Source organism: Leuciscus leuciscus (assembly GCF_965113295.1).
Source record: "Leuciscus leuciscus genome assembly, chromosome: 20".
NCBI lineage: Eukaryota > Metazoa > Chordata > Actinopteri > Cypriniformes > Leuciscidae > Leuciscus > Leuciscus leuciscus.
This window is the reverse complement of record NC_138744.1, coordinates 21,530,365-21,558,033: the sequence shown is the minus strand read 5'-3', so window position 1 is coordinate 21,558,033 and position 27,669 is coordinate 21,530,365. Positions and strand designations below refer to the sequence as shown.

At 39.7% G+C, this 27,669-nt stretch overlaps 1 protein-coding gene and 1 long non-coding RNA gene across 2 annotated transcripts in view; both read left to right on the top strand.

The window, feature by feature from the left end:
• LOC309483929 overlaps positions 1-27,669 on the top strand; it is a 67,163-nt gene that overhangs the window by 28,822 nt on the left and 10,672 nt on the right. The window lies entirely within an intron of this gene.
• On the top strand, positions 256-25,676 carry ahr1a (aryl hydrocarbon receptor 1a). The gene is made up of 11 exons (XM_082149983.1): positions 256-772; positions 1,618-1,805; positions 13,514-13,602; positions 13,728-13,817; positions 17,041-17,164; positions 18,045-18,175; positions 18,880-19,082; positions 19,339-19,448; positions 19,922-20,063; positions 20,949-22,269; positions 23,007-25,676. The coding sequence occupies exons 1-11, from the start codon at positions 717-719 to the stop codon at positions 23,088-23,090; spliced, it is 2,538 nt and encodes an 845-aa protein (XP_082006109.1). The 5' UTR covers positions 256-716; the 3' UTR covers positions 23,091-25,676.

Genomic DNA, 27,669 nt, shown 5'->3' with positions numbered 1-27,669 from the left:
AAAACTGTGGTAACTTAATATTAGTCAATACTGTCATAAAAACTAAACATAAATAAATTGCAGAATGCTTCTGAGCTTTTGACACGGTTTAAAGATATCAACTGATTATGGTTTTACAGTTCATACAGTATTACATTTATTATGGCTTAACAATAACTGATCTTTTGTTGCCTTCAGTTTTGTGGGGTTTGGGGTACTTGGACAAAGTACTGGTTCAGTCCATGACTGAAAAGGAATTGTAGGAAGTGGTTAGCAGGTGTTTGTGTGAGGGAGAAGCCCTGCCTTTGATCGGACTGTCAAAACCAAATATTGGTCACAGCAGAACTGTCAAACTAACTACAAGTTAGCCAGCCCTTGGACTATTATGTTAGTTAGTTTATAATAGCTGAATACAAACATTTTTGGAGAGCAAAAGGTGCGTTTGAGTCAGTAGTAGTTGAGTTTTAGAAAGTTAGACAAAACTTAGCTAATGTTAGTTAGATTGACAGACAGCTTGTCATTTTAGCTTAGCAATGACAGGGATGTGTTTATTCTACCCTCGTGTCAACCATGGGCTTTAACTGTTTACTAACACACAGGTGAAAGCTTCAGATTTAAAGAGCACTACCGGGTAACTGTTAGTTTGGTTTGTTTATTTTGGTCAGAAAGCTAACAGCAGATTAAGTTTAGCCTGCTAGCACCACCCGACTAACCACGAATCTGTTTTTGTGGGAATTATGAGCTCCTGTAATGTTTATGCAAGTCGCAAACGGAGGAAACCTGCCCAGAAAAGGTAATAAATCATTGTTTTACTAAGGTTGCTTAGTTAAACCTATACTCAGCTTACAGCACGGTCAGCCTGTTTAATCTGCACCTAAAGCGGACACTTGACTATCGTTGCATAGTTGTTTATTCATATCGTTTTTGTTACAGTAGGCTATTTCTTTATATATTTCTATAAATCTAACCAGACTGTGTTTGCGAAACTTTGGACGTCGTTTATAACGCGTTCGACCGTGTTTTGTGCTTGAGCGTTTCATTGAACATTGCGTGTCACCTGGCAAATAAGCGATCCAGGATCAGGAGGTGAACTAATAATTTATATTTGACTGCGTTATAATGAGTTACTAAATCGGAATATTAAAATTAATTATCAAAAACATTGCGCATATGAACGTGTTCGGTTATTTTGACTATTGAAAATATAAAATTCACCTCCACTTGAATGACTCCAATAAAATAAAGATTTGTTCATTGTGCTGAACCAAAAGTTCAAGTCAGTAAAAAAGGGCACATACACACACACACACACACTTTTTTTTCCACATTTTGTGATTACATTTAATAAACAACTGAAACTATTCCAGGTTGTAGAATTAAGCATTAACAACAAATATTATTTTCAACAAATGGTCATTGAATATAGGCGTTTAACTTAATTTTCTAATATTCATATTTCACCAGGTTTCTGCATTTTCTTACCAAAATGTGGGCCATGTCTAAATACAGTCTAAAATGTTGTGATTGATTATGTCTAATAGAGCAAACTTTACAAAATATGAAATGATGAATGTCTGGCTATCCTGTCAAACTAATCTGAAAGTTACAGTAAAGCCGAATGTTTTATATTTTTTGTAGTGAAAAGCAGTCTCCTCCTGAATGCGTCAAATCGAATCCATCCAAACGACATCGGGACCAGCTGAATGGAGAGTTAGACAGGTTGGCCAGCCAGCTCCCCTTCCCACAGGAGGTAATTTCCAAGATGGACAAACTCACCATACTGAGACTAAGTGTGAGCTACCTGCGGGCCAAAAGTCACTTCAATGGTAAGTATGTAAACGGAAGCTGCAGTTGTATCATGTGTATACTAGCTGTACAATTGCTGACTGCATTTAAATGTATGGATGCCTATAGTCCCAGGGGGTCCAATCCTGATCCCAGAGGACCAATGTCCTGCAGAGTTTAGCTCCAAATTCTCCAAAAATACATGCCTGGCTGGAAGATTCAAGTAATCCTGAAGACCTTGATTACCTTGGATCAGGTGTGTTTAATTGGGATTAGAGCCAAATTCTCCAGGAGAAGGACTTATAGGCGATTATAGACTTATGGTGCGTTCACACCAAACGCGAATATGCACTCTAAAAACTGCTGGGTTAAAAAATAACCCAACCTTAACCACGCCGCTGGGTCACTATTGGACAGAACACGCGCTGGGTTGGTTTGACCCAAGTGCTGGGTTTTACCATTTAACCCATATTTCTGGGTCATTCATTTGACTCAACCAGTGGGTGAAATTAGCCCTCTTGCTGGGTTAAGTCTTACTCATGTGCTGGGTTATTTTTTGTTGCATTGCCTTAATAAAATTAGAACCATTAACAAATATTTGTTATATTATGAATGTAAAATAATTATTATCTCTGTAATACAATAAACCAGAGAGGCCACTGTATGATTTCAATCTCATTTATTATTTTATACATTTCTTTAATACTTGTCTTTATCAAATACAAATGTTAATCAATGTCAAAGGTCTGACATGTCCCCCTCATTTCATCCCTGAGGCACAGAATGTGCAGCAATTCAACGGTCATCTCATTTTGTAAATATTCAACCATGTTGGTCCTCACCTGTTGATTACACAAGTCAAGTCATCTTTATTTATATAGCGCTTTTTACAATACAGATTGTATCAAAGCAGCTTCACAGTGATACTGTAACATGAATATAATACAACAAAGTTTGTTTCTAGAAGAAAATTGCGTCATCGTCCACCTTAAGGCAAATCAATAATATTGTTGAATATTAAATGTCCCCAACTAAGCAAGCCAAAAGCCAAGGCAACAGTGGCAAGGAACCAAAACTCCATCAGTGACAGAATGGAGGAAAAAACCTTGGGAGAACCCAGTCTCAGTCGCTCAGTTCTCCTCTGGCCAACGAGCGAACAGTTTATGATTATGATCCAGGCAGCGTTACAGGTCAGAGGTCAGATTGGATCAGAACATTCCGAATATTTATCCAGTTCCATCTGGTTGGAAGTCGGAGTCATCACACCGGTATGGAGACGAATTTGTTGAGGATCAGACGTGTCGTTGAGGCCTTCACAGGGCTGATGAGGCTGGCCCTTCAGGGATGCGTCATGGATGGGTCCAGGCGCAGGTCCACCTTCTGATCTGGATACGGCCTGGATCCGGCTGACTTCAGTAAACTTTAGAATGAACAGAAAGACAAACATTAGCATAGAGGCCATTTTTCTTATTAAATAATGAGTACATCAGGTGTTATAGGAAAGTGTCCCCGGTTCCGGCTGGCCTATGCAGCCTAATAATCATTTAACTGATTTGAATAATAGAAATGTATAATGTTCTATATGAATGCCAGGTAAAAGAGATGCGTTTTTCTAGATTTAAACTGACAGAGTGTGTCTGCTTCCCGGACAATCACTTAAGAGTGTTGCAATAAAACTGACATGCAAGTTAAGCTTTTTTTGTGGAAGTATCAATTTATTATTGAATATGCAATTAAAATTATTGCAAACATTACCAAATGACCAAATGTGAAAAACAAACAAAATGTGTAGTATTTGCAAACTGAATTATAGTAATAGTAATAAAAGAGTAATTTGGACAAATATTATCAACATTAAGGCATTCAAATAAAACATTATTAAAAGTAAAATATTACTGTAATGTTGATATAGTGTCTTTAACATTAAAACTCACAAACCCACAAAGCTGCTTAATCTCCTGACTGGCAGCGCTGATGATCGCCTCGTTTAGATGTTAACTTGCACACAATAAAATGAAAGATGACATGCATGGTGGTAGGGTAGGCTATCATGTAAGTTTACAATTTTTTAAGTTTTAAATATTGGCGATCATTCGTTCAACTACGGGTATACTTTTCTTCTCAAAACTGGCGCCTGTCCATTTATTTCTCCTTTCCTCAGTCGATGTTTATAAAGATTGAAAGTCATACATTTACTTTAAAAAAAAAGGCTATATCAAGCTCTTGAAAGCCTTTTTTTTTGGCAGAAACGGTGGTTCGAGACATTACAGAAGACACACGCAGACTGTGCTGGAACTTACCTCAGTCACTTCTTCAGACGAGTATTTCTAAAACTACGCCAGCAGACTTTTCACTCACAACTCACTAGCTAGCCTAACGTAGCCTACATTAGAGACTCATTTCCCGCTGATTTTACGTGCGAGCCCTGTGAGCGAAACTGCGCGTAGGGATTTCATACAAAACGCCTTTCTCACTTTTAAATACGCAACGTCCACAATGAATAGGCCTACGATAATTACATGATGAATTTAGAATTTAAATTTTCAAAAAGGCTGCTGATATAGCTGGTTTAATTTCAACTAAGGATTTAACGATGCAGCATTTTGTCAAAAATTCTAACCGGCTAGCTGTGGCTAATTAATGTTTCACAGAATAAATACGTTACCCCTCACACTTCCATATCAAAGACTGTATGTTGAACAGTGAAATTAGCTTGCTGCTACCACCACAACTTATTAAAAATATAGGTAAACATTCATATTAACTTACCATAAAACACTGCCTGCTCCGAGTCGAGTGGTGTGCTCCTCGAGTCAGAAGTGAAGAAGAATCCAGAAAGTTCCGCAAAGAATGAAAAAGGTAACCAGTTGCTGGGTTAAAAATAACCCAACCAGCGGTTCATTTGTGAATGACCCCCTTACAACTCATTTGACCCAGCATACGCAACCCAATAATGTGTTTACAGTACCCCAAACAACCCAACTTTTTGACCCAGCACAATCAACCCAACAATTTGTTTACAGAAACAACCCAGCATTTTTTTGAGTGTGCGTCTGGCGCGAGTGATTTCAATGTTAAGTCAATGGTAAGACGCGTTTACGCGCGTCTGGAGGTCTTGCGGCGCGAATGAGGCGTTTAGCGCGGCGCGGTAGACGCGAATTCGCCTCATTCGCGCGAATTGAGCGTTTGGTTACGCGCGAAATTTATTAGTGCTATTTGTGCATTCACGCGTTTGACGCGAATTCGCGTCTGCCGCCCAAGTTGAAAAATCTGAACTTCTGCGTCAATTCGCGCCGCGTTAACCAATCAGGAGCCTGCTTGATGCTGTGGCGGCAGGCCCGCTCGGAGTCACTCATTCAAAATGGAGGAGAGTTTAATTTTGGCAGTGAGCAGTCGGCCTGAGTTGTACGACAGTACTTCTTATTTCTATAGAGACAGGAATAAAAAGGACCTCGCTTGGAAGAGTGTCGGTAAGGAGATTGGGCAACCTGGTAAGTTGTAAATAAGTTACACATTTCACTTTTGAGTCACGTACAGACCTGCGTTTTTTTACAACTATTTTCCCCCTAATATACAGCTACTTTTTGCTAACAAGATAATGTGTTTATTCAGAGGACATGTGCAGACTCTCTCGATAAATGACCGATCAATAACAGACATCTTGTAAAAAGATGGCCGCCAACGGGGTTCGAAACTTTTGAAACTTTCGCCTCTGACGCGCGTGACGCGCGTAAATTTCGCTTCAAACTTATTTCGCTCTTGACGCGCGAATGCACACAAAGTGGTCACGCGTATAACGCGGCAGGCGCGAATTTTGACGCAGATTCGCGTTTGGTGTGAACGCAGCATTATAGACACCCCTGCGATAGTCCCATCCAGTTTATGCAAATTTGAAAGATTATTTGTTTATTATTTTGATGTATTTTCTATAAAATTCTGACATAGTTTAGTATCTTGTGGACTGCATCCAAAGGCAACACTTTTTCTTCCTTAATGATTAAAATGAATAAGGACGTTTTTACACTGGCAGTTTAGTTCGAAAAAGTACCCGGATGACGTACTTCTTCCAGCAAGATTCTGAAGTGTGCACGATAGACACTTTACTATCCCATGAGGCCACGGGAGAGGATTTATGAATGACAGTGAAGCGACGTAACTGACGCTGGTAGATCACATGATAAGGACTACATGGCGAATGTAGTACATCCAGAATTTCATTCATACTACACACACACACTATAGAATGTACTTTTTTTAGCGGTCGTGAAGTAATTACTTATTTTAAATAAGTACCTACTCAATAGAGTATGCGGTTTAGGATGCTGCCTTGGATGCATTTGTTCAGGAAGTAAAGTACCTGCACATGTGTTTTATCCGATGACAACGTCATCAACCAAACATACTTAGGAGATGACAGTTTGATGATTTACTCTGGATATGAGCGAGGGTGGTGTGTGTGCAGTGTAATCGCTCAGAGTGGCAAATGAATGACTCGCAATCAGCTTTCTCCTCAAAAGAGTCCATTTGCAAGCCTTCAGTTCATGCAAAGCACATACAGTAAACGCAAGTGTCCTTTAAAGCCTTAAACCACAACATATTCACCCGCGTTCTGTTTTCTGTCATGTGCTGTGCCCATTTGTGATGACGAAAGATGAACGCAAGAGGCTTTTTCCCTCAGCATTAAGATTTGGAAGTTGGACAGAGCAGTGAATGGAGTTCCTCCTTTTGTTTGTGACAGATTGAGTGCTTATCACAGGACATCCCGGTCTCTCAGCAGTTTTATCTCAGGATGACCCATATTTGGGTAACATAGGCTATGCTTTGATATATTATAATAATGGTCTGGAGGTTCTTTCTTCTATTGGGACAGATACTTTTTTCTTGCCGCTGTCCAAAAGTTTTACGTGTGTATGAATTCACAAAGTTCAAGGCACAGATTGTGCAATGTTGGCACTTGAAAATAGATAATATTGCGCGATATAGTTGCAGTATGTAATGCATGCTCAACTGTAAGAATGAACCGATGGCCCGGGAACAGCCCTGAACATTGCTGTTGAATTCCGTTGATTTAATCTAGCCAATTAACATAGATAAGAAAATTTAGTTGAAATTGCAAAAATAGCTTGCGATGGGTTTGAAAGCTTTAAACAGATCATGCCATTGTGTGAATGAAGTGTGTATATGAATTCATAGATTTTAGTTACATTATATTTGTCAATTTCCAGCTATTACTGCAAATCAAAGTCTTAATATAGTAAAAAGTTTTAATATAGTATTATTAACAATACTTTGTTTTTACAAAGTAAATGTTAAATGAATATATATTAATTTCAAAAGTTTGAGCTTGCTAAGATAATGTTTTAATGTATTTGAAATAAGTTTTTATTGCTTACAGCATTTATAGGATACAAATAAATAGTAATATTGTAAAATATTGTTCCAATTTAAAATAAACATTTTCTATTTAATGTAATTTATTTTATACACCAACCATTGACTTCAACATCAAAGAACCCAGTTGGAAAGAAATTCAAACTGTTGTTAAAGCTGCCAGAACCAGCTCAGCACCAGGACCTAATGGTGTGCCATATCTGGTGTATAAGAGGTGCCCCAGGCTCTTGCATCGTCTGTGGAAGATCCTGAGGGTCATCTGGAGGAGGGGGAAAGTTGCCCAACAATGGAGATCTGCAGAAGGGGTGTGGGTTCCGAAGGAAGAGAAGTCAACCACCATAGAGCAGTTTAGGACCATCTCGCTGCTAAATGTTGAGGGGAAGATATTCTTCCGTATCCTTTCCCAACGGATGTCAGACTACCTCCTAAACAACCAGTACATCGACCCCTCTGTGCAAAAGGGAGGGATCCCAGGGGTTCCCGGGTGCCTTGAACACAGTGGAGTGGTGACACAACTGATTAGAGAGGCTCGTGAAGGGAAAGGAAACCTGGCTGTTCTATGGCTGGACTTAGCCAATGCATATGGCTCCATACCCCACAAGCTAGTGGAGGTGGCATTGGGGAGACATCATGTTCCCAGCAGCATCAAGATCCTCATAATGGATTATTATAACAACTTTAACCTGAGGTTCACTTCTGGCAAAGTTACATCTGAGCGGCATCGTCTGGAAAAAGGGATCATCACTGGATGCACCATGTCAGTGATTCTCTTTTCCCTGGCCATGAACATGCTGGTCAAATCCGCTGAGCCGGAATGCAGAGGCCCCAAAACCAAGTCCGGAATCTGTCAGCCCCTCCATCAGGGCATTCATGGACGATCTGACAGGTACAAATGTAGCAGTCCAAGGATGCAGATGGATTCTCCAGGGCTTAGAGAGGTTAACCACCTGGGTGAGGATGCGTTTCAAGCCGTAAAAATCCAGGTCCATGGTACTGCAGAGAGGGAAGGTAACAGACCAGTTCCACTTCTCCCTAGGAAGTACCCAAATCCCATCAGTCACAGAGAAGCCTGTGAAGAGCCTTGGGAAAACCTTTGACTGCTCTCTTAAGGATGCCGCTTCTATCAGGGCAACAAATGAACAACTGGAGAGCTGGCTGACTACAGTTGACAAGTCAGGCCTACCGGGGAAATTCAAAGCTTGGTTAGACCAACATGGAATCCTACCTAGGATATTGTGGCCATTGTTGGTGTACGAATTTCCAATTTCCACCGTGGAAGGATTTGAGAGGAGGGTGAGCAATTACCTTCGACGGTGGTTGGGCTTGCCAAGAAGTCTGAGCAGCATCGCCCTCTACGGCAAGAAGAACAAGCTAACGCTACCGATCAACAGCCTCAGCGAGGAGTTCATGGTTACCAGGGCAAGGGAGGTGCTTCAGTACAGGGATTCCAAGGACCCAAGAGTATCTCAAGCTGGCATTGAGGTCAGGACTGGCAGAAAGTGGAGGGCACATGAGGCGGTGGACCAGGCAGAATCACGGCTGCTTCATAAGGAATTGGTGGGTCTCGTGGCTATTGGCTATGCAGGACTGGGAAGCACCCCAATAACCCATTATAACAAACTGAAGGGTAAGGAAAGGTCCAAAAAGAAGTGAGGGCTGGGATCGAGGAGCAGCGTGCAAGCCAGATGGTGGGATTGAGACAACAGGGCGCATGGACCAGATGGGAAGATGCAATAGAGAGAAAGATTTCATGGGCAGAGCTGTGCAGGGCTGAGCCCTATCGCATACAATTTCTCATTCAGTCTGTCTATGACACCCTGCCCAGTCCATCCAATCTCTTTTGTTGGGGCAAGGTTGAGACTCCGGCATGTACCTTGTGCCAGGGAAGAGGATCGCTGGAACACATCCTCAGCAGCTGTCATAAAGCACTTGGGGAAGGCCGCTACCGCTGGCACCATGACCAAGTGCTGAAGGTGGTTGCTGAGTCCATCACTACTGCCATCAATCAGAGCAAGCGTTTACAACCACCAAGGTGCAAAATTTCATTCTTAAGAGCAGGAGAACCCCCGCCTTCCCGACCAACAGTTCAGACAGGCCTGCTGGGAATGACTGGCAGCTAAGGGTGGACCTGGGAAAGCTACTCAAGTTCCCTCGAGACATAGTGGAGACCAGCCTTGGACCTGACACGATTCTGCTCTCAGTAACATCGAAGCAGGTTATCTTGTTGGAGCTAACAGTGCCCTGGGAGGAGAGGATGGAGGAAGCGAGTGAAAGGAAAAGGGAGAAATATGCAGAGCTGGTGGAGGACTGTCGGAGACGGGGGTGACGTGCACAGTGCTTGCCCATTGAGGTTGGGGGAAGGGGCTTTGCAGGAAGGTCACTCTGCAGGGCCTACAGCCTCCTGGGAATCACAGGAGCATGCAAGAGAAGAGCCATCAGTGCAGCGTCAGAGGCTGCAGAAAAAGCCTCACGATGGCTGTGGATCAGGAGGGACAAACAGCGGGCGAACGCTTCTTGGACACAGGCCGGGAACTCGCCTGGGTGAGGGGGTATGAAGTTGAAAGACCCGAAACCCCCTATGACCCCAGGTACTATCACTGATGATGTGTCCAAGAGTGCATCACAAGGTGTATGTAACAATCATTTTATATTTAATGTAATTTATTTTTTATTTTTCTGAAAACCATGCATGATACATTTTTCATGATACTTTGATTAATAGAAATGTAAAAAATATTTTTATTTTAAATAAAACAAATATTTTGTAATAATATATAGTATAATTATTGCATCATCTATAGTATCATATCATATACTGTCACTTTTGATCAATAAAGCACCCTTGCTCAATAAAAGTATTAATTTCATCAAAAATAATAATAAAAAGCTTACCGACCCCAAACTTTTAAAGTATATACATTTAAATATTATTTGATTAATAGACAACATTTAGCATTGAAAATGTAAAATGTTGGCAGGGAAAGTACACATATCTGAACTACTGCCCTGATCAAACATATATTTCAAGTGTTAATAATTAGCCCGTTTAAAGTCAGCCAGAGAATAGACTTTTAGAGAGTATAAAGGCACACTATGCAAGATTTGTACCTTAATATAACAGCTTCGAAGTAATTTCGATGGTAAACGAACTCGTAGTAGGGCGAATCATCCCGATAGCAAAGCAGGGGGGGACGCAGTGGCTTAGGCAGAAATTTTATTTTGGGCGGGCCATTGAAAAGGTGAGTGGGCCTATAGTTTTTCCTAGAAAAAATATGACTTAAATAATAATTCAACCTTAAAGAGTAGAAAAAAGAATAGACAAACTGCAAAAACAGTTACACCTTTATTTTGCAATATTCGGCAAAGGCAATAATAAAACACTGTCTAATCATCATGTTCAACCAACAGAGCTCAATAAAGGCTGGACAAACCACCATCATAGACAATAACCTGTCTATTTTATTCAGGTTAGTCGGCAGTGCAGACAGTTCACCCGAAAATAAAGTAGACTAAAAGTAAAAGAAATTCAAATAATGAAAACTCTCAGCAGAGCACGGTTTGAAATAAATAACAACACACTCCCTAATTTCTGTTAAATCAACCATATACAATGCAATCAGCCTGGTGGAAATTAAGCTTTTGTGCCAAAAAAATTGCAACTACAAAAAATACAACCTAGAAAACTGTCCATACCACTTTGATGAGAAGCTCCTTGATTTTCCATTCTTGACAGTGCAGGGAAATACCTTCAGATTGCGTTGTGAAGGTGGTTCATCAATTGCAGTTAGATCGGCGGGTAAACCCGCGTCAGGCTGACCGGGAGAGAGCACTGGCACTGCCGCCAGGGAGCAAGCGGCGGCCGCCAACAGCGCCTGGCTAGCCTTCTTGTGGGTTAATGAGTCTGAAGAACTGGGCTGGGTGGACTCGGCAGATGAAGGCAGTAGCGTGTCTTCTTCCTCAACTCTTTTATAAAATAAATAAAACACTAAATAAACTTGTTTAGCCATTATTGTGGCGATGTTAATACATTGGCTAAAGGCCGCCAGAGCCCGCCGCTCAGAGAGTCTTCCTGTCGCCCTAGCAACCATAGCAACCAATTAGGCCTACGTTCCGGAGGGAGGCTTTCTACAACTTGCTTCAACAATTCCATTTTATTCGGAAAACAAATTAAACACACACACCGGTCAACAATAAATCAGGTTTATATTAATATATTTTCTTAAATACATTTGAATAATAAAAAATTAAAAATGTATTTTGATCAAACTTGCCTGGGCGGGCCAGTGAGTAATGTGGGCGGGCCAGTTCCGCCCTGGCCCATTACTGGCTACACGGGGGACGCCCCTGACAAAATCAGCAAATTTCGAGAGAATCCCTACTTCCTTTACGGCATGACATCACATACATCAACAACATATGAAGCAGCCTCTATGGAAGACACTAGCACGCGACTCAGACATGAATCATGGCAGAGTCGACAAAGAAAACGAAGAAAGCACGGTCGGAAGAGTCAAGGAAAAGAAAACGAGAAAATATTTACGACAGTAACGTTAAAGTACTCCACAGCGACTCTAGGGGTCACTGTTTGACAAAAACCGAAACTGCATAGTGCCCCTAGTGTCCCTATAGTGTATGCATGTGTTTCAGACGAGCCTTTCACAATTATGCTCTCAAGGATGCAGTTGTACATATTTTTTGAGATTTATAAAGGCAACAGTCCAAGTTTTGTTAAGCAAGAACCTGTCATGTAAAAAAAATACCGTTTCCCAGTTCCCAGCTTATATTCTTCCAATTATCCTGACCAGTTCAGAGGTGTGGTCAGCATTGAAGGGATTCCATGAGAAACAAGCTAAACAGGTGCGCTGATTGTTTCGTGTAATTACTCTGATTTTCTGGAGGCCATTGCAGGGGAGGGTCTGGGTTTGCGTGAGCAATTGAAACCGACTCGTTGACCTTTTGACTTAGGTGAAAAGAGTTACAAAATGTTTGATAGTCATTGGCTCTAGCAGCAAACTTTGACCGGAGTTGCTGTGTAGCATCAAAGACCCTGCCAAGTTTTGATCATTTGAACCAGTGTGTGGGGATCTTTAGGGTCAGACATTGCATGAGAAGAGTGCAGGAACACCAGTTGAGATATGATCTCTGTGTTTTGCTGGCACACACTTCCAAAATTCAGGGGTTTGTTGACACAGTGACCAAGTAATGGCATCTAGTACGTGAAGACTGTAGATAGATCATTGTTCTCAATAGAAAAGAGTTTGCCTGGCAAAGTCAAGAGTACATTTTTGTGTCTTCTTGCCAGTGTTTTGGTATTGTGGAGTTATGTACAGTATAACATCTTGGAGAATTGATGTTCCCCACAGATACATTTTCAAAACAATGAATTAGTTTATTACATGACTGGGTCAGTGACACAATGCATTTTTATTGATTTATTTTAATTTGTTCAAAAATATATTTAAAATGCAATTGATTCCTACAGTGGCTTCAAAACAGCTATTAAATGATGAGCATGGTTTCAATTTCAATTAAAATGTATATATTATACATACATACATAATATCTAAATTAATTGAAATGGAAACCATGCTCATCTTAGAATAGCTGTATTGAAGCCACTGTATGAATCAATTGCATTTTAAATATATTTTTGAACAAATTAAAATAAATCAATAAAAATGCATTGTGTCACTGACCCAGTCATGTAATTAACTAATTCATTGTTTTGAAAATGTATCTGTTGGGAACATCAATTCTTCAAGATTGTATACTGTACATAACATAAGTTAAAAAAAAAGTTATTATTTATTTGAAAAAGTTTTTCAAAATCATATGAAACCAATACGAGTAGAGAACAATTTAGAACTTTGCACATGCTTTTTAAACTAGATTTTTTCTTTTCTTTAACATGGACTCTCTTGTTTGTTATTGACCCAATGTCTGTTTGTTAAGATACCTCTCATTGCCATTGCATGTCATAAACCACTCTGTGAGCAAACCTTTCATGACTCATGTGTGCCAAGCACAAGTATTTTTCAACCATGACTGTGTATTGTTAAACCACTGGCCGTATGATTTGCTTTCACTTTTAGGTTGTTCAGATGCCAACAGCTCCGTGATATAAGTTTCCATTGTTATACATTTATTCATGTTTCTCTCTCACTATCACTATTAATGCTTTCTAATGCAGGAAGTTGTGCTGTTGTTTGATTATTCCTGATCAAGTGCCCTCACATGACATTAAATATTGTGAAAGGTTACCCATAATTTTCTCATCATGTTTTTGTTGAAGAATTGGTATTATCTGTTTTATGTATTGTGCAGAGCTTCTTGCTTTAATGCTTGTTTGCTGTTGCAGTGACCCTGAACTCAAAGAACTCCAGCCAACTAGCAAATAACACTAAACCACAAATTCAGGAGCTTCCAGAGGGAGAATGTTTACTACAGGTGAACTCACTGCTGTGAAACATTAGTATTTTAATTCAAGCACATAGATATAGACAAAAACACAATAAAATTGATTTAGAATTCTATTAGCAGCATAACTTTATCTACCTATGTTTTTTTTATAGCTTATAAATGGCTTTGTGTTGGTGGTCACCTCCAGTGGCACAATCTTCTATGCTTCCTCCACCATTAAGGACTACTTGGGGTTCCATCAGGTTCGTATTGGTTTGCATATGTATTGTGGGGGTGGAAGAAACTGCAGCCCAAAGGGTTTATTTGTAGGGGCTAAATTGGACCGAAATGATCTGGATTTACATTATAGCACCTTCTCTTTAAAAAAGAATAGGGCTGGGTGAATAATATCAGTTTCTCAATTTTAATCAATTCTCATTTTGATCAACCAGTATTAATCCTTAAATCCCAGAAATCATTATTTTATTCTATGCTGTCTTCAGTTATCAGACTTTTGAAGCTTTCAAATTCTGTCAGTATTAATAAAATTCAAACAATTAATACCGTTTTGATGGTCTTTAATGTGGTGTGACAGGTCGCTGTAGCCGCCTCAGTTCAAACGGCATGTGAACCGATCATCTCTTCCTCTTTAATACTAGTTATAGCATAAACATGAAATAAACACAAAATGACACAAACATGAATATAGACGTCAATAAAAGCTTGTAATCAATGTCACGTAACAATATATTTACCTCAGAAAAGCCATTCAATGACATTTGCTTGATAGTTAGGCAGAACAATGAACATTGAGCATTTTGCTAAGTATATGCACTATATACAGTGGGTACGGAAAGTATTCAGACCCCCTTAAATTTTTCACTCTTTGTTATATTGCAGCCATTTTCTAAAATCATTTAAGTTCATTTTTTTCCCCTCATTATTGTACACACAGCACCCCATATTGACAGAAAAACACAGAATTGTTGACATTTTTGCACATTTATTAAAAAAGAAAAACTAAAATATCACATGGTCCTAAGTATTCAGACCCTTTGCTGTGACACTCATATATTTAACTCAGGTGCTGTCCATTTCTTCTGATCATCCTTGAGATGGTTCTACACCTTCATTTGAGTCCAGCTGTGTTTGATTATACTGATTGGACTTGATTAGGAAAGCCACACACCTGTCTATATAAGACCGTACAGCTCACAGTGCATGTCAGAGCAAATGAGAATCATGAGGTCAAAGGCCTGAAGAGCTCAGAGACAGAATTGTGGCAAGGCACAGATCTGGCCAAGGTTACAAAAAAAATTCTGCTGCACTTAAGGTTCCTAAGAGCACAGTGGCCTCCATAATCCTTAAATGGAAGATGTTTGGTACGACCAGAACCCTTCCTAGAGCTGGCCGTCCGGCCAAACTGAGCTATCGGGGGAGAAGAGCCTTGGTGAGAGAGGTAAAGAAGAACCCAAAGATCACTGTTGCTGAGCTCCAGAGATGCAGTCGGGAGATGGGAGAAAGTTGTAGTAAGTCAACCATCACTGCAGCCATCCACCAGTCGGGGCTTTATGGCAGAGTGGCCCAACGGAAGCCTCTCCTCAGTGCAAGACACATGAAAGCACACCTGAAGGACTCCAAGATGGTGATAAATAAGATTCTCTGGTCTGATGAGACCAAGATAGAACTTTTTGGCCTTAATTCTAAGCGGTATGTGTGGAGAAAACCAGGCACTGCTCATCACCTGTCCAATACAGTCTCAACAGTGAAGCATGGTGGTGGCAGCATCATGCTGTGGGGGTGTTTTTCAGCTGCAGGGACAGGACGACTGGTTGCAATCGAGGGAAAGATGAATGCGGCCAAGTACAGGGATATCCTGGACGAAAACCTTCTCCAGAGTGCTCTGGACCCCAGACTGGGCTGAAGGTTCACCTTCCAACAAGACAATGACCCTAAGCACACAGCTAAAATAACGAAGGAGTGGCTTCACAACAACTCTGTGACTGTTCTTGAATGGCCCAGCCAGAGCCCTGACTTAAACCCAATTGAGCATCTCTGGAGAGACCTGAAAATGGCTGTCCACCAACGTTTACCATCCAACCTGACAGAACTGGAGAGGATCTGCAAGGAGGAATGGCAGAGGATACCCAAATCCAGGTGTGAAAAACTTGTTGCATCTTTCCCAAAAAGACTCATAGCTGTATTAGATCAAAAGGGTGCTTCTACTAAATACTGAGCAAAGGGTCTGAATACTTAGGACCATGTGATATTTCAGTTTTTCTTTTTTAATAAATGTGCAAAAATGTCAACAATTCTGTGTTTTTCTGTCAATATGGGGTGCTGTGTGTACAATAATGAGGAAAAAAAAATGAACTTAAATGATTTTAGCAAATGGCTGCAATATAACAAAGAGTGACAAATTTAAGGGGGTCTGAATACTTTCCGTACCCACTGTACATTTTTTTTTTTTACTTAACTTATAGTTCTTCAATGTATGAATACATCTGTCATAAAAACAAGTTTAGGAAAGCCACCATTTAAATGTTTATATATATATATAAAAAAAAACGAATTGGAGGAGAAACTGGAGAAATCTGAGTTATTATAAAAACGGCCTTATGTTCAATTTAAATGTTTGTATACAAATCAGTTGTTAATTTTAACAAGTGTATTTTTTTCCTTTAGATAAATTGACATGTAGTGTACTTGATATTAATCGGTATCTGTCACAGTTGGGTTGAAAATAGAGATGAGTAAAGGATCTAAATGCAGCAGTTTTACGTATATTTTACAAATAACTAAGGAACTAGGAAACAAGAACACGTTCGATTTGAATAACATTGAATTGCATTTAATCGAATCACAAGATTGTGATTCAAAATTTAACCGAATTGTGAAATTTGTGCCAATGCCCATCCCTAAACAAAAATATTGGCAATTTGTTTGTCAGTCCAGTTTGTTCAAATTTCACCTACACAAGTTTTTGTTTGATCCACTGCACACATCCCTCATCAATTTAGTGAATCTACTCACTCAAAAACATTTCAAGGTTCATTACATTAAGCATTATGGACCTGATATTATCCAAATTTAAGCCAGTTATTCAGTTGTTGTTGTGACGCTACTGGAAAGATTTCTTAATTGATGTCACCAGTCTTTTTAAATCTCTCATAGCAGCTTTCTAATTTATTGTGTGTGAAATTCCAGCTTCTTCCCACAAATGGGATTCTAAAAGCACTTCCTCACCGCAATCAGAAATCAAGCTGTAAACAAATACCAACTTGAATTGGATTGTTTTGCCAGACAAAGCAGGCTGTGAACAAATTTAGATAAAAACAGGTTCATTAGAGATTGAGATTGCTTAGACATTTACCATTTGTTTTTTTTCTTCAGCATTTAGATTCAGATTTCTTCATAAATTTGGTACCAACTGTAATGAGCAGCTGTGAAACTACTTGCAGTAAAACCGATGTGTTTTGTTTGCAGTCGGATCTCATCCATCAGAGTGTGTACGAGCTCATTCACACTGAAGACCGGGTTAGGTTTCAGAAGCAGCTCCACTGGGCGCTCAACCCCAGCTGCACTTTAGATGCCAGACAGCTAGTGCAAGGTAGAAAATAAGTTATCTAAACATCTCTCCAGGCAGACCATGAGCAGACCTGAGCATTGTGCCTGGACAACTGAAACATTCTGTCCCCATTCCATCAACACAAAGAGTCAATGAAGATGGGATTGCATTTGTCTGCAAACAAAGTTTGACAAAGTTCCATTGTGACAGACATCCTAGTTTACGATCTTCATGAAATAAATCCACGAATAACATGATTTTAAAACAACAAAAGCAATACATTTCAATTAACTTCTTCACAATGGGTCTGAAACATTGTCATTAATGGCTAACAATTTGTCAAGGTATCCAAATGTTTTTTTCTTAGAATAACAAAGAAGTTTGTAATGGACCATGTTTTTAACCAACAGCTCACTTGATTTCAGACAATCTGAATATTTCCCAAGACGCTTTTCTGTTATATATGCTCTGAGGATTCAGGTTCATATGTGTAACCGCCTCTTATAGCTGGTGTTCAAAGGCTGTGCCAGTTTGCTCTGGTTACAGATTGGGCTTTTTATTCTCAACCAAGCTGGATCGGTTTTCATCAGATCTAACGCTGGCAATTTGGAAGGCCTGTCATTGTTATACACATGACAGCTGTGTCAGACAGCACGCACGCACACGCACACGCACACACACACACACACACACACACACACACACACACACACACACACACACACACACACACACACACACACACACACACACACAGCACATCCAGCTGTCAGCAATGACTACCTACGAGTTATATAAACACTTACACTGCCACCAATACATTATTATCCTTTTCTATGTTATATAATCTTAGAGAGTTTTGTATTTAATTATGCTTTTCTCTATATTCAAGTTTAAATGCACTTTCTTTGCTTTTGTCAAGCTTCCCATGATTCACTACTGCCTCAGACATACTACAGGCCGGAGCAGTTGCCACCAGAGAACTCCACCTTTTTGGAGCGAAGTTTTGTTTGCCGGTTAAGATGTCTCTTGGACAAGTCATCTGGCTTTCTTGTAAGTTGAAATGATAATAAATCTGGCTTTCTTGTAAGTTGAAATGATAATAAATAAATACACTAAAAAGCTTTTTGGTCACACTTTGTATTAGGTGTCTTTAACTACTATGTATTTACATTTAAAAAAAAAAATTTGTTAGGTACTATGTACTTATTGTGTTCATGTTGTATTTTTTGCTGCTATTGAGGTGGTATACGAGTAAGGTTAGAGAAAGGTTTAGTAGTTTGGGTAGGTTTGAGGTGTAAGGGAAGGGTCATGTAAAAACATGTAAAAACATGTATACAATAAGTGCATTGTATCAAATGATTAATTAAAATTTGAGTACATAGCAGTTAAAATCACTTAAAGACCATATTGTACTGTAAGGGGATTTACAGTCACAGAACCAGAAATGATTAATTAAGACAAGAGTCAGAATTATAATAAATTAAAGAAAAGTTTTACTGAAGATAGTTTGTAGTTTCATTAGCAGAAGTCAGCTTCAAGACTCACAAGGTGATAATCCGGATGTACATCACAATATGGAAGAAAAGATCTGTCGCTATTTCCATTGCATCACATAGCTCAAATGACAGTTCTCCAAAAAATGCATCATCTCTTCATATTGGTTTCAAAGAGAGGTTGGGGAAAATTAGCCGAATGCTGTGGAATGTATTTACATATGGTCGAATGTGTTAAATAGATGGCTTGTACTTTTATAGGCCATGAACTTTCAGGGGCGTTTGAAGTTCCTGCATGGGCAGAATGAGAGGACAGCAGATGGCAAACCCATCCCTCCTCAGCTGGCCCTGTTTGCCCTGGTCAGCCCTCTGCAGCCGCCTTACATACTGGAGATCCACACCAAGAGCTTCATGTTTGAAACCAAGCATAAACTGGATTTCACGCTCACCGCATGTGACCCAAAGTAAGACATATTAGTTCCTATCAAGTGTGAAAAAGCTTGTGGTTTTGTTATCTGTTCACTTCAGTTAGTTTAATTTGACTTATATGGTATCTTTATCTCCTTAGATTTGTGATTTTTTTTGAAAATGACATACAGTACCACTTAAAAAAATATTTATTTTTGTTGTAAACAATAATTGGCCCTTAATTTGGTGCTCTTATACCATCAGTATCTCTCACTTTCAAAGCCATGTGTTGTTGTTTTTTCTCCTCCACAGAGGAAAGATGGTTCTGGGCTACACAGAGGCAGAACTGTTTTACCGCGGCTCAGGCTATCAGTTCATCCATGCAGCAGACATGCTGTATTGCGCCGAGAACCACATGCGGGGTAAGACTCCTTTTATCACAAATGGATAAAGAAAACACACTCACCTCACTCACACTGGGTTTCAACATTGATGTGTCAGAGGGTGGAGATCTAACTGTTGTTGAAATAATTGTATTGCTCCTAAAAGTACAAAAAGACATCGTAATCCTCATGAATCGAGCGGTTTAATCCAAGTCTTCTGAAGAGACACGATCACTTTATATGATGAACAGATTTAATTTAGGCTTTTATTCACATATAAGCATTGATCAGTGCACATACGTAGATAGAGCACAGCAAATATGGCAAACATAAGCTCAAATGTGTTTGTTTGACGTGCAAGAACCAATGACAAATCTACATATACCATATACATAAATCTGAAATTAATCTTTTAAAAGGGGAGTGCTAAAAGAATATACTTTTTTATTATTAATGGTAGCAACATAGTTGCTGATTATTTAAATTAATTTAATAATTTCTCTCCCCTGCAGCGATGAGGACGGGTGAAAGCGGGTTGACTGTTTTCAGACTGTTGACTAAACAGAACCTCTGGATTTGGATACAGTCCAACGCTAGACTTGTCTACAAAAACGGCCAACCAGATTACATCATTGCCTCTCAGAGAGTCATCACGTATGCCTTTATTTGTGTCTTTGTGAAGTTGTCTCTTTTTGATATTGAATATCTTGTATATGTTTTCCTATGTTGTTTTATTATGAAGCAGTATTCATAGCAAAAGGTAACCACAGATAATTTAATCTTAGTTGTAATAATTGTAGATAAAACTGTATATCTTAAAGTCCCCCTGTAGTCAATAATTGTATCCCTAGAAAAAAATCTCCATGCCTTAAAATAGCTTGAATGTAGCTCTACACCCGTGCTTCATTTAGTATACGAGGTTCTTTGAATATGCAAATTAGCCCTGCCTCCACTCACTCACACCAGCTCAGAGATCCACTCGTTGATGATCACACATTGACATTATTGGTTACAAGTTAGTTTGTGACATCAGGAACACCAGCGATTTCAAAATGTGTTTTTGAGACTGTCTTTGGTTCACTGCAGTTTTAGGAGAAAATACTCAGCAATGGTGTTTTATGCTGACTTATGACTTTTCACATGTTTTGTCTTAAAGCATATTAAAAACACCAATAAGACATATAAACAACATTTCACCACAGGGGGACTTTAAAGTCAGCATGAAATTAAAAATCACCCTATTTATTATTTAGTTATTGATCTTATTATGTACGATTCATTCATGCATTTAAAAAAAAAATTGGACCCATAATTTTTAGTCGTGATGAAATGGAAGTAGCAACAGATCTTTTCTTCTGTATTGGGGGATGTGTATCTATATTCAGCAAAGTGGCAAAACAGAAACCTAAACCCTATGCTTACTTTTGCTAGCACTTTTATTTCTTTCAGATCTAGTATTAATATTGTTATTTGGAAATTGCATTTAATATTGTTTCTGTAGGTGTCTTGCTTGAGAATGGTTCATTATGTCTTCTGTAGGGACGAGGAGGGTGAGGAAAACCTGAGAAAGCGTGCTATGATGCTTCCCTTCAGCTTTACTACAGGAGAGGCTGTTCTCTATGACATGAACCTGCCCAGATCTCTGGGTAACACCACACCTTCTGATCCCACTGCTCAAGACAACAATAACCAACTCAGAACCACTGGAACTGTAGACCCTGACTCCCTGCTGGGCTCCATGCTGAAGCAGGACGAGTCAATATATGTGTGTTCTGCAGATAAGCGCTCTGTGTCGGTACAGGGATTAGCAAATGAGGATCTTAGTGGGATCTTTTCCAGTAACAGGCAAGAAAGTGTTATGTCACTCTCTGAAAGCTCTGTGTTCAAACAAGAACCAATCGTTGGCTCTGGAGGAGATGACAACTGTGAGATACTGAACTTCATGCAGAGTTTAGGTATCAGCCCAGAAGATCTGAAGTCCCTACAACAAGACGAACTGTTTGTCAGGATTTACCTTGATGGTCGAAATGACATGGCAGACCTCACAGATGGCATCTTGTCTTATGTGCAACAGTCTCTCGGGACGAAGACGGACAGTGTAGGGGATGTCCAGGACAATGTGAAGGAGAAATGTCTCGTCGGGAAGCCTACTCAGACCTTCACACCTTCACAGCAAGCTCCAGTGTTAATCCCAGAGGATTCATGTGATCCTCTCACATTAGTACCTCAGGAACAACAGATGACTTTTACTATAGCACATCCTGAACCAAAGACACAACACTTCACAGGGATACAACCTCACACGGAACTGAAGGCTGCTCCATATCTCCAAAACAATCCTCAAGGACAGCAACACTCAATGTCTCAACCATACAAAGAGACTGGAATCTCACAATGCAAACTTTCACACATTACAATCCAAAAACACCAGGTTCAGGCGACGATCCAACAGTCACAGTGCTCACACCTTCCACCTTTGGATCAGCAGGTGTGTAAAACACTCAAAAATGCTCAGTTTTGTGGGAACCTCACTGAAGTTCTAGCCAGTAACACACAGCAGGTTCCTCCCCTCCTCCAGCCAGAGCTCCAGGAGCCTGGATGCTTTTACCTGGAGACACCTCATGTGGATCTGAAGCACCCTTACAGAAACCATCTAAGCACTGTGTCCATCAGCTACTCCCAGCAGCTCTCTTCACCTTATATCACTGCTGGGGACGCAGGCTTGAGCGAGTTCACGGCTCAGGACATCGAGGAGCTGCTCAATGGCCTGGATGGTGATATTGAGAGGAAGAGGTACTCAGGACAGGATGAAGGAGTAGGTTTCCGACCAAGCCTGGATCAACAAGCTTACATAGGCCAGGTTAGAACCAAACCACTCATGTGTGGTTTACCTATCTTAACTCTTAAAAATGAAGGTTCTTAATTGGCATCTATGGTTCCATGAGGAAACTTTTACATCCATGGATCCTTTCAATTGCACAAAAGGTTCTTTATAATGGACTTTAATTTTTGCATAATACATTGCAGCATCACCTTTTTTTTCTCACATTGTCTGAAACAGTTTGATGAAAGATTTGGTCTCTGTAAACCCTTCCTTTCCGAGAGCGTCAGATGGCCTAGTCTGTTGTGATTGGTCTACCACTCACAGTGTGTGTTCAGAAACAAAACGGCCATTACCATATCTGAATTTCATAGTACCGTACTTTACTGAATTATACTTTACTGTAAAAGTAAAATATTCCATCACCGTAAATAGTGATAACTGATGATTCAGTCACCAATCTGGCAGATTTAGTGAGGGATTAATTATACTGATTGTGAGTCTTTTTGAATGGTTCATTATAAAGACTGGCTCAAAAGTATAGTTTTGTTCAAATATATATATATATATATAAAATCATTCACTAAAAAAGAACATAAGAGGCATTTGTTCATAAATTAGACTACATTGGTCATGCTGTATGTTATTGTTTGCAGCCCATTCGATTCAAACTGTCATTTTTTTTGCTGTGGGCCTGTATAATCGGTACTGGAAAAGATTGACTCTGGGATTTTAGAATTTACATTTAATCATACTTAAATCATCTCTCTTATCAGTTTCAGAATGGAGGCCACACAAACTATACAATGGAGAGTAACACGGCACATCTCGCACAACATCTCGGCCAGCGGCAGAACTAGAACAGACCACGTCCAAACCTGTCTCTTGGAGGATACTTGCAGCTTACAATCATGAAAAATAATAATAATAAAAAAGGTGGAGCTTTGTTCCTACTTATTAGAGGTCACCTTGCTCTGAGCTGTGATGATCATTGGCTGTCTAGAGATGGCAGCTGTGGTCATACGGTTCAAGGTTATGGTTATGGGTTCATACGGTTATGGGTTCAACCGGTTCATACGGTTATGGGTTCAACCGGTTCATACGGTTATGGGTTCCATAATGCCTGGGCCAGAAAATATCACCAGTAGACTGCAGGATGAGGAGGACGAAGCAGAAATTGGGGTGAAAGAAAGGCTGAAAATGGACAAAGAAAGGCACAACTGTCTTGTGGCTCAGCATGAAGTCTAAGATGAATGAAGAACCAGCCCGTTTGGATCAGCTAGATATAAGAATCTGTGGCTTCCCTGTTAAATGAACAGTGCTGTCACTGTGCTTTGATAAATGTCTCTTTAAATGTCTCTCATGAGATGTTGCAAATCTATTGGCCTGTGAAAAATGTGCCCTAAAGAAATATATATATACAGTGTGGACCAAACAAGCCTTGGTTTTTCAAATATGTAATAACGTTTATTAAGTAGGACAACATATCTATCTAATTTGCAGTTCTTTACATGCTCGCTACTTGTTTCCTCTTTAGATTAAAAAAGTGCTTCTGAAAAAATTGGGTTGAGATGGATTTCATGTGCTCACCAAGGCTGCATTTATTTGATAAAAAATACAATAAAAACAGTAGTATTGTAAAATATGATTACAATTTAAAAGAACTGTTTGTTTTTTCAATATATTTTAAAATGTAACATTCCTGTGATGGTAAAGTTAGATATCTGTGGATCTGTTTTTCCTAAAGTTGTTGAGTCCTGCAATCCTTTAAGTTTGTTCAACTTGCATCTACACCGTTGAGCCAAAACATTATGTCCACCCACCTAAAAACAGCACCGACCCGCCGAGGCATGGACTCTATAGGACCCTGAAGGTGTCCTGTTGTATCTGGCACCAACACGTTACCAGCAGATCCTTCAAGTCCTGTAGGTTATGAGGTGGAGCCACCATGGATTGAATTAGTTGGTCCAGCACATCCCACAGATGCTCAACTGGATTGAGATCTGGGGAATTTGGAAGCCAGGGCAACACCTTGAACTCTTGATCTTGTTCCTCAAACCATTCCTGAACAATGTGTGCAGTGTGGCAGGGTGCATTATCCTGTTGAAAGAGGCCACTTCCACCATGGGAACACCATTGTCATGAAGGGGTGTACCTGGTCTGCAATAATGTTTAGGTAGTGTGACACGTGTCAATTTTACGCCCAAATGAATGGCTGGGTTACACAAGGTAACCCAGCAGAACATTGGCCATAGCATCAAATTCCCTCCACCGGCTTGTCATCGTCCCACAGTGCATCCTGGTGCCATTGCTTCCCCAGGTTAATGGCCAACATGCACATGACGGCCCACGTGATGCAAAAGAAAACGGGACTTATCGGACCAGGCAACCTTCCTCTGCTTTAAGGTCCAGGTCTGACCTGGTTCTGACACTCGCGTGCCCATTGAAGGTGCTTTAGACAGTGGACAAGGGGTCATCATAGGCACTCTGATTGGTCTGAGGCTATGCAGACACAGCAGAGTGCAACACACTGTCTGTTGTGACACATTCCTCCCAAAGCCATCATTCAAATTTTGTGTGACTCGTGCCACAGTAGACCTTCTGTTGGCTCGAACCAAACGGGATAGCCTTCGTTGCCCTCGTGCAGATGAGCCTTGGGTGCCCAACACCCTGTCACCGGTTTGTGTGTCCCTCCTCGGACTGCTGTTGGTAAAATACTCACCACTGCTGAACGGACCGGGAGCAACCCGTTTCAGAGATCCTCTGACAGTTTGTTTGCAATTACAATTTGGCCTTTGTCAAAGTCACTCAGATATTTATCCTGCATCCAACACGTTACAAGAATTACAAGAGCTGATTGTTTGCTCACCATCTCATCTCTTAATATCTGGCCTTGTTAAGAGATGATCAATGATATTCCCTTTACCTGTGTTTGCTCATTAGTGTAAATGGATATATATACAAATATATTTACTGGAGATATTCACCACTATTCACTGGACCAAAATCAAATTAAATAACAGCTTGAACTCAGAACTTGTAAATGAATGGATTTCTTCAACTCATCACTTCTTCAACAGCAACACGTTCTGAAAGAACACTAAAAGTTCATCGGCCTTCTCTAATGAACAGTTCAATAAATCTTTTACAAAGCATGTGTGTAGCTGATCGGATGACTTCAACTTATCTGACCAACTAGAATGAGTATGAATATGGCATCCTGGTGGGATTTTGCGATACATGAATTATGATTATTTAATCATTTTTAAGATTTAATTACTGGGTCTGTTTGAAACATTTTCTGTATTTGAGTACCTCTCCCGTTGTTTTTCTCTTCTTTGATTGTGTAATACCGCCCTCTGTTGTTTGGAATAGTATTGGCAACTTTGTGATTTGGTTGGTGGTTAATGAAAATTAAAATGAGAATAAAAATGTTTTACCTTTTTTTCCCCTTTAAAACCAATTATATTTATATTGACATATAATAGAATATATATTCCATAGAAATACTTATTATACATAATAATGCTTATTTTAATGCCTTTCTATATTACATTATACATATTTATATTAAATGAAAATCTAAAGTATATTTGTAGTGTAAATATAAAGTGTAATATCATGTAATAATATGTGTGTAAATATGACAGAATATTCCATAGAAATGTTTATTATACATAAAATGCTTATATATCTGAGGAATGTTTGCAGCGCCTTTTTGCAGCACAAAGAATTAAAGGGATACTCCACCGTTTTTTCATATTAAACTATGTTATTCCCTTAACTAAGACGAGTTGATACATACCTCTCTCTTCTCAGTGCGTGCACTCAATCCCTCTGTCTTGCGGCGAAACTTTGTTAGCACTTAGCTTAGCCCAGTTCATTCAATATGGGCCAAGCAGAGAAGCTACCAAACACCTCCACGTTTTCCCTATTTAAATACAGTTACTCGCGTAGTGTAACTCGACCTAGGACGGTGACACAAAACAAAACGTTGCGCTTTTCTAAGCGTGTAAAATGGATAACTATATTGTATGGCGGAATACCATAGCAAGTGCTTGTAAGCACTTCGACTTGGCGCAGTAATATCTTCACTAGAGGGAGCGGGGGCCGGTGAGAGGATTTTTCACGAGTGAAGATATTACTGCGCCAAGTCGAAGTGCTTCAGTGACAACAGTGACAACATTTTACACGCTTAGAAAAGCGCAACGTTTTGTTTTGTGTCACCGTCCTAGGTCGAGTTACACTACGCGAGTAACTGTATTTAAATAGGGAAAACGTGGAGGTGTTTGGTAGCTTCTCTGCTTGGCCCATATTGAATGAACTGGGCTAAGCTAAGTGCTAACAAAGTTTCGCCGCAAGACAGAGCGATTTAGTGCACGCACTGAGACGAGAGAGGTATGTATCAGCTCATCTTAGTTAAGGGAATAACATAGTTTAATATGAAAAATCGGTGGAGTATCCCTTTAAGGCAAAAGGGGGTCCAAACCCGGTACTAGCAAAGTGTACCTAATAAAGTGGCCGGTGAGTAGACTATATATTTTGTCAGATGGGGTGATGTTTAGTTTTACAGCTAATAGTGTCATAGCTTTTGGGGCAAACCCACTCATAGCAGGATAATCCCAACGGATTGGGCTCCATAAGCCCCATGAAACCCCACTAATACCAGTAGGAATTTGCCTTCACCATGGCTGAATGTTCCCACAAATTGAATTAGTAGACGGTCAGCAAAGGGAGGGTGCAGGGAGTGCACAGAGCAGGTCAAGCCCAGTCTGCCACTGTATTCCAGTCCTGTCTGAGACCTGCTGACCTTTGAACTTTACACTTCCCGTGAGGTTTATGGTTCATTGTGGCAATGAACATATGTGATCATCATCACCGTCTTTCTTTGTCTAAAACAAAAGGGTCTCACTTAGACTATGTACAACAGGCAGGTATTTTGCATCATGTACTTCATTTTAGAACTTTACTATCGCTTTAAATGTGGAAAATAGTAATAAATAATGAATAGGTGTGCCCGAATGGAGCAATGTGAAAAAAAGAATCCTGTTGTTTTTACAGAAAAAACGGTAGTGATTGCCAAAATAATACTGTAACAATACAGTGACAACAAATGTAAACATATTTACAGAACAACCTGTAACACACACATACAAAATATAACGCGCATGATAAAATAACGCAATAAACATTAATTGGTTGTACCATAAAACCCTAATGTACCCGATAACGAAACATGAAAAACCGTCAAATGTGAAGTGTCACACAGGGAATTCTGGGAATATCCGTTTACATTTTTTTCACTGTAGATTTGTTTTGTTTTTTACTTCCAAGAATGGTATTAAACAATATTTTACTTTAGACTAAGGGAACTTAACCAATTAAAAGATTTTTACTGAAGCATTTTTTAGTCTTTTAAATGTAAAATTACAATCATTT